The 13,539-nt window shown below is 61.3% G+C and overlaps 1 protein-coding gene across 1 annotated transcript in view; it reads right to left on the bottom strand.

Annotated features, from left to right (window-relative positions):
- LTBP2 (latent transforming growth factor beta binding protein 2) overlaps window positions 1–13,121 on the bottom strand; it is a 46,929-nt gene extending 33,808 nt beyond the window's left edge. Inside the window, 3 exon segments of the mRNA XM_039913552.1 lie at window positions 113–371; window positions 7,349–7,419; window positions 12,856–13,121. Of these exon segments, the coding sequence (XP_039769486.1) occupies window positions 113–371; window positions 7,349–7,419; window positions 12,856–13,049 (524 nt within the window). The 5' untranslated portion in view covers window positions 13,050–13,121.
- Between the last annotated feature and the right edge of the window lie 418 nt (window positions 13,122–13,539).

Below are 13,539 nucleotides of genomic sequence, written 5' to 3' on the forward strand. Positions count from 1 at the left end.
TTGAACTCCGCGCGCTTCCCCTCCCCTCCCCGTGACTGATTTGAAGCGTCCGCCTCCCGGTCCGGTCGGCCCGAGGCGCTCAGAAAAACACCCGGCGCTCGAATCGGCTTACCCCGGCCAGGAAGCTTCTGCGACAGAGGCGGCCGGGGTCCGTTGGCCGCGGCCCCCGGGGCCCGGCGGGTCCCGTCGCCCAGGGGGCGGCCGCGCCCCTTCCCAGCCGGGGGTTTGGGAGGGGAGCGGGCCCGCCTGGGGGTGGTACTCCTCCTCCGGAATGACCTCTTGGCAGCGGGCGCCCCGGAAGCCCGAGCGGCAGACGCAGACCTGGGGCCGGCTGCAGTAGCCCCTGTTCTGGCAGGGCGGTTGGCACACGGCTGGGGGGGGAGACAGAGAGAGGTGTGAGCGGGGTGAGCCCCATGGGGAGGGGTGGGCGGGGACGGGAGGAGGGGGCGACCTAAACCCCTCTCGCCTCACTTGGCCGCTCCTCCTACTCTAAACTCCGGCTCTAAACTGAGGCCGGAGCTGGAACGGCCTAAGGGCACAGGTGATAGATACCCGCCGCCTCTGTGCAGAGGAATGGGACTCGCGGCGGTGGCTTCGCCTCCGTCCAGAGCGTGAGAAGGCCGCTCCGGCCGGCACCGTGTGAGGAGCCGTGGGATGGGTGAGTGTCCTGTCCTGCTGAGAGCTCGTGGGGTTGGAAGCCGGATGCTTCACCATGGGTATGTAACGTTAAAAATGGATCTGATGTCTGTGTGGGTGTCTCCCGAGTGGGACGTGAACAGTGTGGGAGCTAGCCGCCTCACCACGCGCCAGTAACCATAAGTGGGTAACGCGTAACTGGGTTTAACGCACAAGTGTACGTAACTGCAAAGGTGGATTCCTCCTGGGTGGGCGAGCACACGGCGGGAGCCAGCCGCCTCCCCTCGCCACGTTGTCGAGGAAATCATAGGTGGGCTCGGGTGTCCGGCCACACGCAAGTAACATATCAGTGTATTCCTCCCGTTAGGGAAGCTCTGACACCATATTCCTCCCAGAGGGGAAGCTTGAACTCCGTGTTTCCCCCGAAAGGGAAGGCCGATTGTCGCGTCGAAATAATTAATTCATTTCGCCCCGCGGAATAAATTCTATACCCAACTCGGGTTTTCCATCCCTGCCTGGCCTCTCTCTCTCTCTCTCTCTCTCGCCGATTCCGAAAGAACCTGTCCCCGGCGACGGGTGACACACTGTGAGCTCACTGTGGGCAGGGAATGCGTCTGTTGGTTGTTCTACTGTACTCTCCCAAGCGTTCAGTACAGTGCTCTGCACACTGACCCCTCTCGAGGCCATCCGGAGGTCTGCCTGGATCGGTCAGGCACGTTCCGCACCCGCGAAGGGTCCGGGCCTCCGGGGGACAAACTCAGATCACTCCGATCACTCCCCCTCTTGACTTTGGAGCTCGTTGTGGGCGGGAATGGGTCCGTGGCCGTTTTACTGCGCTCTCCCAAGTGCTCTGCACACGGTAAGCGCTCAGTAAATACGACTGAACGAGGTACCTCGCTCCCAGAGGCTCATGAACTGTCACGGTGGGTTGGAGCTGCAGGGTAAGGTGGCCACGGCTGGGGCTCTCCCACCCCTCACCCCGGCCACGAAGAGCAAGGGATGGTGGGCTTGGCGCTGATTTCCCCACCCCGGGGTCCCACGGTCCCAGAAGCCCGGGCCGAGTCACGGCCTGGTGGCTGAAGAGCGGTTCAGCGGTCCCCCCTCCACGCTCAACCTGGCCTTTTGGGCCTGGAAACCAACCGAGTCCCTTCCCCGAGCGGTGCCCAACCCCGCGCTCCCCGCCCTCGGGACGGACCTGGGCCGCGGCAGCTCGGAATTTCCTCTCCCCGGCCCCCGCGCAGGGGTCTCAATTACCGCCGCAGCCGATCGGAGTCACGGAAGGCCTGCGACTCCACCTCGCCAAGCTCACGCGTTTTCAAGGGACTGGGAACCTGGCCCCGCCCGGGACCCGGCCCACATCCTCCCACCCTCAGAAACGGGGCCGGGGCCAGCCCGCATCCGGCCGGGAGGGGAGGGCCGGGGTGGACCAGAGTCAGGTCTGTAGTCGAAACCGGTCCCTGCCCCAGCCCGACGGTGACCCGGACCCCCACGGTGGCCTGGATCTAGCCTGGTCCTGGGGGATTCTGGATACCGGGGTCATCTCCCCCGTTTTTATTCACGGCATTTGTTAAGCGCTATGTGCCGGGCACCCTTCTGAGCACTGGAGTAGATACAAGCTAATCGGGGTGGACACGGTCCCTGTCTCACGCGGGGCTCACGGTATCGATCCCCATTGTACAGATGAGGGAACTGAGGCCCCAGAGAACAGTAATGATGATTACGGTGGTTGTAAAGCGCTCACTCTGTGCCGAGCGCTGTTGAAAGCGCGGGGGGGGGGGGGGTGGATGCACAGTGATCAGGTGAGCCCAGCTGGGGCTCACGGTCTCCATCCCCGTTTTGCAGATGAGGGAAATGAGGCCCAGGGAAGTGAATGACTTGCCCAAGGTCACAGAGCAGACAAGGGGCAGAGCCGGAATCAGAACCCAGGTCCTTCTGACTCCCGGGCCCGGGCTCTAGCCCCTGGGCCCTGTGGGCCAGAGGAGGGGACTTGCCGGCTGGCCCCGAATGGCGGTGACCCAGCTGGCTTCGGGTGTCCGAGGTGTCCCGGAGACTGGTCCGGGTGGAAAGGCCGGTCTGGAGAAAGAGAATCCAGGCCGGCCCTTGAGGCGCAAACCGGGCCAGCGGCTCGGCTCCACCCCGCCGGGCTGGCTAACCAACCGGGTCCCCGTTTCCTCTCCGCTGCTCACACCCTGCCCTCCCTGGGATTCCCCTTCCTCGGGAGACAGACTCCCGGAAGGGCAAAGCGCCGTGTGGACGTGGTTCAAGAGAACCCGGGATCTGGCTTTGGAGGGGATCGGCTTTGGGCTCTGAGGTCCGGCCTCGGCCAACGCGGGCTTGGCCCCCAGCTCGCTCGCTCGCTCGCTCCGAACACCCGCGCTCCCCAACCCCAAGTCCGGTCAACCAGTTCTCCCTGGGCCAGGGAGACCCTCCGATTAATGATAATAATTGTTAAGCGCCTACTATGTGCCAGGCACTGGAGTACGTGCTGGGGAAGGTACGAGGTAATTGGGTTGGACTCTGTCTCCCGCCTTGGACTGGAAACCCCGTCAGGGAAGGGTTTACACTTGCTGCCTCAATCAATCCGTGGTAGAGAAGCAGCGTGGCTCGGTGGAAAGAGCCCGGGCGGGCTGGGGCGTCAGAGGTCATGGGTTCGAATCCCGGCACTGCCACTTGGCAGATGGGTGACTGTGGGCAAGTCACTTCACTTCTCTGGGCCTCAGTTCCCTCATCTGTTAAATGGGGATTAGGACTGTTAGCCTCACGTGGGACAACCTGATGCCCCTGTATCTCCCCCAGCGCTTAGAATAGTGGTCTGCACATAGTAAGCGCTTGCTTAACAAATACCAACATTATTATTATTATTATTATTATGTATTTATTGGGCACCTGCTGTGTGGCGAGCGCCGCAGCAGTCGTTTGGAAGCAGAGTTGGCAGGTGTAATCCCTTCCCCGGCAGAGCGTACCGTCTCAGGGAAGAGCTTTTGTCTGCTTTTGGCTTTTGCCTGCTCCCCTGGGGCGCGGACCCGTGGGACTCCATAAATATCGATCGAGTTCCTATTCGTTGACCCCTTGGCTCAGGTCACTGTAGGGAAGTCACCCCCGCCCACCCCTGCCCTGGGCTCGAGGCCGGCAGAGGTGGCGGGGTCTAGTGGATGGAGTTCCGGCCGGGGAGTCGGAGGACCCGGGTTCCGGCAAGTTACTTCGCCTCTCTGGGCCTCGGTTCCCTCATCTGTCAAATGGGGATCGAGACTGGGGGCCATCTGTGGGAGGGGGGTCTGTGTCCAGCCTCATTATCTTGTATCGGCGCCCAGTACGGTATCTGGCACGTGATGAGCACTTAAATACCGCAATTATAATGATCGTTCATTCATTCATTCATTCACTCATTCACTCACTCACTCACTCATTCGATCGTACAGACGGAGCACTTGGGAGAGGACGATACGACAATATACATGCACATTCCCTGCCCACAATGAGCTTACAGTCTAGAGGGGAGAAATCCTCACCGAGGGGTACAGTGATAAGATCTTCCCATAGTGCTTTTATTTCTAAAATCCCCTCACATTAATTAGTTCCTTTCAGCCCCCGCCGTAACCTTGTGAGGTTAGGGAGACAAGGCAGGGATTCTTATCCCAGTTTTACAGATGGGGAAACTGAGGTGCAGAGAAGTCAAGTGACTCTCCCACGGTCACGGGGCAGGCTGACGGGTCAGCTCGGACTCAAACCCGGGTCCTCCGGCTTCTAGACCAGCCCCACCGCTTCTCCTATTATTATTAATCGACGCGGCGCGGCACTTTGACTCCTCACTCGGCCGGCGGCGGCCCTTCCCACCCACGCGCACGAGCTGCTCTCCAGCCATTCATAAGCCGACTCGTTCTGAACAGTTCCTAACCCGCCGGTCCCTCCGGGGCCTGGTCCGGGCCGGGGGCCGGACGTGTGGAAACTTTCAGCCCTCTGAGGCTCTGGAGCCTGCTGCAAAAAGCGCCGGGAGGAAGAAGACAGCAGAGCCCCTTGCGACGGGCGGCTTCTAGGGCGGGACAGGAAAATCAGATAAAAAAAAGCCCCGTGCCTCGCCTCGCCCACCTCCCCCCCGGCCCGCCGAGGCGGCCGAGCAGACTTTGCTCAGATTTTCCACACAGAAAGAACCCCTTCCCTCCGACCAGGGGGGAGCCGGAAGACCAGACCGGACTCGAGACCGGCCAGCGCCCGGAGGCCCGACCCGGCGGCGGGGCCGGCTGCGGGGGACACACTCGCTTCCCGTCCGGGAAAAGGCCCGCGATTCGGCCGCCGGCGCTGGGAGGGCCCGAGCTCGGGCCCTGTGAGTAAGGAGCTCTGGGTCCCCCCTCGGGAAAGCTTGACATGTTATAATAATGACTGTGGTGCTTGTTCAGTGCTCACTGCGTGCCGAGCCCCGTTCTAAGCATTGGGGTAGAGACGAGTGAATCGGATGGACGCCGTCCCTGTCCCACAAGAGGCTCACACTCTGAATCCCCATCTGCTGTGAGAAGCAGCGCGGCCCAGTGGACAGAGCCCGGGCCCGGGAGTCGGAAGGACCTGGGTTCCGAGCCCGGCTCCGCCACACGTTTGCTGGGTGACCTTGGGCAAGTCACTTCTCTAGGCCTCGGTTCCCTCCTCTGGAAACCTCAGCCACGCCGGGCCCGGCAGGGACGTCCGAGACCCACCCCGAGCCGCGGCCCCCCTGGGATGGAGCTCTCCGCCCAGGTCCCACTCCTCATTCCGGCCATAGCCTCGGCCGTGGTGACGATGCCGTCCGTTAAGCGCTTACTCTGTTCCAGGCACCGTACTGAGCGCTGGGGCGGACACAAGCAAACCGAGTTGGACACGGTCCCTGTCCCGCGCAGGGCTCGCCCTCTCCATCCCCGTTTGCCAGGTGAGGGAACCGAGGCCCGGGGGTGAGGGAGGCGACTCGCCCGAGGTCACTCGGCAGACGGGCGGTGGCCTTTGAGATTTTAGGGAGGAGGGCGCCTGGCTGGAGGAGAAACGCCACCCCCCCGGGGGGATCTGCCAGGGAAGAGGTCGCTTCCCGGGACATGGTGTGATGGAGGGGAGAGGGCGGGGGAAGCCCAACAGCCCCAGCTCTGAAAATCGCAGCTGCGTTGGCGCAAAAAAAGCCCCTAATGAGAGAAAGATGCGTCCCGGGCCCCGCTCGCTCCGTGCAGACGCGTCTGGCGGCCGGGCCGGGCCGGGCCTCTACCGTTTGACCACGGCGGGGGAGGAAGGGGAGACTGTGGGTGAGTCACCCCGGGGCCGGGCCGGGGGACCGCATTAACGAACGCGGAGTTGAGGCTCCAGCTGGCCGGGAGGCTGCGGGAGACCCAGCACCCAGCCACTGGGCCCGGGCGTCAGAAGGACCTGGGTTCGAATCCCGGTCCGCCGCTTCTCTGCTGGGTGACTTGGGGCACGTCCCTTCAGCTACTCTGGGCCTCCGTTCCCTCACCTGGAAAATGGGGACCAAGACCGTGAGGCCCACTTGGGGGGGGGGGGGGACGGGGGACGGACGGACGGACGGGACTGGGTCCAACCTGATGAGCTTTCTATCTCCCCCCACGCTTAGAACGGGAATAATAATAATGGCATTTGTTAAGCGCTTACTATGTGCCGAGCACTGTTCTAAGCGCCGGGATAGGCAGAAGGTTATCCGGTTGTCCCACCTGGGGCTCACGGTCTTCGTCCCCATTTTACAGGTGAGGTAACTGAGGGACAGAGAAGTGAAGTGGTCTGGCCAAAGTCACAGAGCGGAGAAGCGGCGGAGCAGGGATTAGAACCCGCGACCTCTGACTCCCAAGCCCGGGCTCTTTCCGCTGAGCCACGCCGCTTCTGTCGGTGCTTGACGCATAGTAAGCACTTAACGGAAACCTTCACGTGGGGGCGAGAAAGGGGGAGGCACCGCCGCCAGCCCGGGGGTGGACCCTGGAGGGCCGGGGCTGGGTGCCACGTTGGTGCCCCACAGCCCTGAGATCCACGGCGCGCCCATCGGGCGGCGCGGGTGGACTGGCCGGCGGGCACTTGGGGGTGACCGCCTTTTGGGGGGGCAGGGACGAGGAGGAGAGAAGAGGAGGAAGGAGGAGGAGGAGGAGGAGGAGGAGGAGGAGGAGGAGGGAACTCCACCTCCCCAAGCGATACCACCCCAAGAAGACCTTTGGGGGTACGAATCGAGGGGTGACTGGGGGAGGGAAGAGGAACCCCTCCTAAGCCCCCCCACTTTGTCCCAGGAAAAACTGGTCCCGCGTGAGCCCCGTGTGGCACAGGGGCCGTGTCCCGCCTGATTATCCGTCCGCCCCGGTGCTCAGTACAGCGCTTGGTACGTGGTGAGTCCTCAATGAATACCACCCTTATTATTATTGTCGTTATCGCTACGAATAAAGATGACGACGACGACGACGATAATAAGCCCCAACCCCGCCGCCCCGGGAACCCTTCCCAGCCCCCTCCCGCTCTCGTCTCCCAGGAAAGCGGCCGCCTGCCCAGCTCTGTGCCGGACGATCCGACTCGAGCCGGCGGACTGCCCGTCATCTCCGACCCCCTCCTCCGGGAAGGCTTCGGTGGTTGGGCCCCCTTCCCGGCCTCCCCCGGGGCAGCGCCCCCCGCGCCCCGGATGGCGGGACCGGTGGGAGACGTGGGCCGACGCGGGGGCCTCCTCGGGGGGCCGGGGGGGGTTGGAGCCGAGGGGGCGGACGGGGACACTCACGTTTTATACACTGGTTGGTGCTGTTGGCAGTCGTCCAGCCCGAGCAACACTGTCCCCCGCAGACGTTTCTCCTGCGGGGTCACCGGCAAAGGTCAAGGCAAGGTCGCCCGGGGACTTTCCTTCGCCGCCCCGCCCCGCTTCATCGCCCCAGACCCAGGCAGAGAGTAAACCCCCTCCAGGAATCAGGCTAAATGCTGAGGGGGAGGGAGACCGGCGTGGGTGGGGAGAGGGGCGCTTCCGGGAGCCCCCTCTACCATCGGCCCCTCTCCCTCGGAATGGTGCCGGGAGGGGCAAAACTATAATAAGGATTGGGGCACTTCAACCCTCTGGGCACTGTTCGCGTCCACTCTCCGCTGCCCGGAGGTGGCCTGGTGGAAAGAGCGCACTGCCCTGGAAGTCAGAGGACCTGCCACTGGTCAGCGACCCTAGGCAAGTCACGTGTCTCCTCTGGGCCTCAGTTTCCTCATCTGTTAAGAGGCAAGGCCCACCCGGTCTCCAGCTTGACTCCAGCCTCGAACGTGGGCACCGGGACAGAGGGGAGGGAGAAAGCCTTAGGGGACAGTGAGGTGGAGACCGGACACCTAATAACAGTAACGATGGTAACCGTGGTATTTCTCAAGCGCCTACTATGTCCCGATACCGTGCCGAGCGCTGGGGTGGAGTGGAGCAAATCCGGAGGGCGGGGGAACACTTTTCTTATTCCGGTATTACAGACGAGAAGAGCGAGGTACGGCAAAGTAAAGTGACTTGCCCAAGGTCAGCCGGCAGCTGCGGCAGAAGCGGGGCTAGGGCCTGGGACTCCTGCCTCCCCGTCCTGCGCTGCTACCAGGGGCAGACACGTGGCCCGGCCTCGGCGTCCTTGGTCCCCCGAGAGCCGGCGAGCACACCGACAGGTCGGCCGCGAGAGCGGCGTGGCCGAGTCACTTCACTATTCTGCCCCTCAGTTCCCTCAGCCGGAAAATGGGGATGAAGACTGGGACCCCTCTGCGGGACAGGGACCGTATCCAACCTGACTGACCCGTATCCACCCCCAGCGTCCAGTACGGCGCCTGGCGCACAGTAAGCGCTTAACAGATCCCCTTAACAACGCTTCAGGACGGAGAGCTCCGGGGGCTTCCGGCTCGAGACCACCCCGCCGCCTCCTCCGGCCCGGCCCGGGGCGGCGGGAAACTGAGGCTCGGCCCGGGACGCCGAGTTCGGCCTCTTCGAGCTTTACCACCGGGTGGCATTTGGACCCCGCAGAACCCCCGACGCCCAAAATGGCCCACCCGCAGAACGGAGGAGGGGGGCCGGGGGTTCGAGGGGTCCTACCTTCCCACCCCCCCAACTCCAGTCCGTCGGCCCCCGGGGAACGGAAGGCTAAAAGAGGCCCGAGGGTCCTCTGATTAAGGGGGAGAAGTCTGAGCTCCTACCCGCTGGAGGTAGGAGGTGCGTGTGTTGGAATGAGTTGGACGCTCCGTGCGGAACACACGTGAAAATACCTCTGTTCCCGGGCAGGGGGAATCAGCGTATTCTGGCAGCCGCCCGAATGAGCTTGTCCTGCCTTGTTTTGTAACTTTTTTTCTTTTAACGGTCTCCGTTAAGCTCCCGCCGTGTGCCAGGCACCGTTCTGAGCCCCGGGGTAGAGTGGAGTTACTCGGGTTGGACGGGATCCGCGTCCCCCCTGGGGCTCACAGTCTCCACCCCCACGTTACAGCTGAGGTGACTGAGGCACGGGGGAGTAAACCGGTCAGGCGGCAGGCAAGGGGCAGAGCCGGGCTGAGAACCCCGGCGCTTCGGACTATCCACTGGCCCACACCGTTGCCCGACTTGCCCTCGGCCCCTACCGCGGGAGGGCCCCGCTCACAGAGGGAGGGCACGCAGTTAAGGTGGGCGTGAGAGGTACGTCCCTGGGGCCACCTTAACTCCACGGTGACCATCGGGGCGGTCATTCCCCGGCAGTGACCCTGCGGCCCTCTGGTCAACCCTGAGCTGCAGCGGCGGGAGGAGGCCGGTAGGCACCGCGCGCTCTGAAGAGAAAGGGACCGGGGCGAACACCAGGGCTCCACCGGGCGACGAAGGCCAACGTTTCCCCCAGGCAGACATCGCTCTTCGCTTACCTGGGGGGGGGGGGGGGGGATTTGCCAGAAAATCTGGGCAAGGAAAGCACCCTCCCCGCACACCCCCCCGCCCGGTCCATAAAGACAACCCGATTTGCTTAGTGTCTAGTACAGTTCCTGGCACATCGTACGTCCTTAACAAGTACCATAGTTATTAATTCTTATTCTAAGAGTTGGAGAATCCCGTTCAGTCACCTAAGCCAGAGGCCAAATCCCGTTCCTAAAAGGGTCCCGTGTCTGGGGATTTGACCCGGCCCGGAGAGGTAGGCAGGGCGGATGTGCCCCCCCCCTCCTCCGGCCCCGCACAGAGCCCCTTCCCAGGTTCGGTGAGCCCGGGGTCCACAGTCCACCGTGGTGGCGTCCTCTCCCAAGCGTTTAGCACAGTACTCTGCCCCCGGTAAGCGCTCAAATAGATACCGCGGAATGAATGAATCCCCGCCCATCTAGCAGAGCCCGGTGTTTGGCTGGCAAATGCACATCTATTAAGTAGCAGTGTGGCGTAGCGGATAGAGCCCGGGCCTGGGAGTCGGGAGGTCACGGGTTCTAATCCCACCTCTGCCACCTGTCTGCTGGCTGACCTTGGGCAAGTCACTTCACAACGCTGTGCCTCCGTCCCCTCATCTGTAAAATGGGGGTTAGGACTGAGACGCCCACGGAGGACAGGAAGTGGGTCCAACCTAATTTGCTCGAGTCCATCCCGGCCCCTAGTAAGTGCTTAAATAGCGTAATTTCTATATAACATGTGATTATTACATGACTGTACAATAGATTCTATTTATGTCATTACTATAATACAATATAGAATAATAGTAGAGTGTTTGGGTTTCCTCATGATTACTTGTAAAGCGCTTACTAGGCACCTGGCACTTTTACTGGACCGAAAGCTCATTGCGGGCAGGGAACGTCTGTTACATTGTACTCTCCCAAGTGCTTAGCACAGTGCTCTGCACACAGTAGGGCGCTCAGTAAATACAGCCCATCGGCAGAGATACAAACCCGTCGGGTTGGCCACAGTCCTTGTCCCCCATGGGCTCACAGTCTTCACCCCCCATTAAACAGGCGAGGTAACTGGAGCAGAGAGAAGTGAGGTGAGTGGCCCGAGGTCACAGAGCGGACAAGTGGAGGAGTCAGGATTGGAACCCGGGCCCTTCTGACTCCCTGGCCTGTGCTCTATCCCCTAGGGCGGGCTGCTTGCTAAACCCGTACCGTTTAACAGGTCGAACACTGATCTGCGCGCTGTGGGAGATGGCACGTTAATCAGGCGGGACGCGGTCCCCGTCCCACCCCGGGCACGCAGTCTAAACAAGAGGGAGGACGGGTACTGAATCCTCACTCTGCAGTTGAGGAAACCGAGGCCCAGAGATGGGAGGTGACCTGCCCCAGGTCACGCAGCAGATGAACGGCAGAGCAGGGAAGAGAACCCATCCCGGGCTGCTTTCGTCTCAGGTGTGCAGCCTCACAACCCTTCCGCGCACTCTGACGCTTAGCCAGGCACCTGCGCAGACGGGGGCAGCCGTGGGCACGTGCACGCGCGTTGGCGTGCCCACCCCACCCTCCACCCACCGGGCTTGTGCGGAGGAGGAGGAGAGGGAAGAGAAGGAAAAAGGCAAGGAAGAGAAGATGAAGAGGAGGAAGAGAATGAAGAGAAGGAGGGAGAGAAGAAAAGGAAGAGAAGAGAAAGAAGAGGAGAAAGAAGAATAGAAGGAAGAGGAGAAAGAAAAAGGGAAGGAAAAAAAGTAGAGAAGGAAGAGAAGAGGGAGAAGGAAGAAAAGACTAGAAGAAGGAAGAAAGGAGAAGGAAGAAAAGAAAGAAAAGAGAAAAGGAGAAGGAAGAAAAGAGGAGGAGGAAGAAGAGGAGGAGGAGGAGGAGAAAGAAAAGAGAAAGAAGAGGAGAAGGAAGAAAAGAGGAGGTGGAGATGAAAGAAAAGATAAGGGAGAGGAGAAGGAAGAAAAGAGGAGGAGAAGGAAGAAAACAAGAAAGAAAAGAGAAAGAAGGAGAAGGAAGAAAAGAGGAGAAGAAAGAGAAGGAAGAAAAGAGGAGAAGGAAGAAGAGGAGGAGGAGAAAGAAAAGAGAAAGAAGAGGAGAAGGAAGAAAAGAGGAGGTGGAGATGAAAGAAAAGATAAGGAAGAGGAGAAGGAAGAAAAGAGAATGAAAAGAAGAAAAGAGAAAATGGAAGAGAAGGAAGAAGAGGGGGAGGAAAGGGAGAAGAAAGAAAAGGAGGAAGAAAAGAGGAGAAGGAAGAGGAGAAGGAAGAAAAGAAGAGGAGAAGGAAGGAAAGAGGAGAAAGACGAAGAGGAGGAGGAGAAAGAAAAGAGAAGGAAGAAAAGAAGAGGAAAAGGAAGAAAATTAGGGAAGATTAGTAGGAGAAGAAGGAAGAAGAGAAGAGAAGGAAGAAGAGGAGTAGAAGAGGAAAAGAAGAGAAAGAAGAAGAGGAGTAGAAGAGGAAAAGGAGGAGGAGGAAGAAAAGAAGGGGAAGAAAAGAGGAAAAGGAAGAGGAGGAGGAGGAGGAGGAGGAAAAGGAGAGAAGGGGAAGAAAAGGAGAGGAGAAGGAAGGAAAGGGGAGGAGAAGAAGAGAAGGAAAAGTAGAAGAAAGAAAAGAAGAGGAAAAGGAAGAACAGAGAAGGAAGATTAGGAGAAGGAAGAAAAGAGGAGAAGAGAGGGAAGTACTCAATAAATACTATTGAATGAATGAATTAGGAGGAGGAGGAGAGGGAAGAAAAGAGAAGGAAGAGGAGGAGGAGGAGGAAAAGAGGGAAAGGAGAAGTCAGAAAAGAAGAGAAGGGAGGAGGACGAGAAGGAAGGAGACAGAGGAAAAAGAAGAGTAAAAGGAGGCAGGAGAGAAGGGAGGAGGAGGAGACGGAGGAGAAAGAAGAGGAAAAGGAGGAGGCAGAAAAGAAGAGAAGGGAGGAGGAGGAGGAGGAGAAGGGGGAAGAGACGGAGGAGAAAGAAGAGGAAAAGGAGAAGTCAGGAAAGAAGAGAAGGGAGGAGGAGGAGAAGGGAGAAGAGGAGACGGAGGAGAAAGAAGAGGAAAAGGAGGAGGCAGGAAAGAAGAGAAGGAGGAGGAGAAGGGAGAAGAGGAGACGGAGGAGAAAGAAGAGGAAAAGGAGAAGGCAGGAAAGAAGAGGAGGAGGAGGAGAAGGGAGAAGAGGAGACGGAGGAGAAAGAAGAGGAAAAGGAGAAGGCAGGAAAGAAGAGAAAGGAGGAGAAGGAGAAGGGGGAAGAGGAGACGGAGGAGAAAGAAGAGGAAAAGCAGGAGAGAGATGTGAGCAAGGAGAGGGCTGGAAGGCAGACGCGTCGAGGACAACGGCCGGCCCGGCCAGAGCGCTCCAGGACCACGACCGCCCACCCACCCACCGTCCGTCCGTCCGTCCGTCCGTCCGTCCGTCCGTCGGGGCCCCCCCGGCTTACCCCGCGAGGCGGCCGGGGCTCCGGGGCTCCGGGCGTCGGGCGTCGGCGGCCAGGCGGAGGGGGGGGCCCGGGGCCGCCCCCCGCTCCCGGGAGAGGCTCGGCCCGCCCAGCGCCGCCCCCCACACGGCCAGGCTCAGGCTCAGCCTCAGGGTCAGGCCCGGGGTCAAGGCCGGGGGCAGGCGGGGGCGGCCCATGCTCCGCTCCGCTCCGCTCCGGTCCGCTCCGGTCCGCTCCGGTCTGGTCCGGTCCGGTCCTGCGCGGGGCGGAGGGAGGGAAGGACTGGCCGGGCCGGGGAAGGGGGGCGCTCACATCGGGGGCGGAGGGCGGCCGTTGGGGGCTCCCGGCAGCCCCCGCGCGCTGCTGCGGCCCCCCCCCCCCAAGCCTCCTTCCCAGAGCCCCCCGCGCCAACCACCCTGTGGCCACCCTCGGCCTTTCCCAGAGCCCCCCGCGCCAACCACCCTGTGGCCACCCTCGGCCTTTCCCAGAGCCCCCCGCGCCAACCACCCTGTGGCCACCCTCGGCCTTTCCCAGAGCCCCCCGCGCGCGCCCCCTCCAACCGCCGCCCGCCGCCTTTTATCCCTCCCCGGGGGCCCGGACGCCCCCTCCCCGCCCAAAAGGGGCCGACCTACTTGGGCGACTCCCCCTTGGGCGGCGGCCCGCTTAACCCCCGAGCTCCTTTTGCCC

This window comes from Ornithorhynchus anatinus, chromosome 1 (genome assembly GCF_004115215.2).
Source record: "Ornithorhynchus anatinus isolate Pmale09 chromosome 1, mOrnAna1.pri.v4, whole genome shotgun sequence".
In the NCBI taxonomy this organism is placed as follows: Eukaryota; Metazoa; Chordata; class Mammalia; order Monotremata; family Ornithorhynchidae; genus Ornithorhynchus; species Ornithorhynchus anatinus.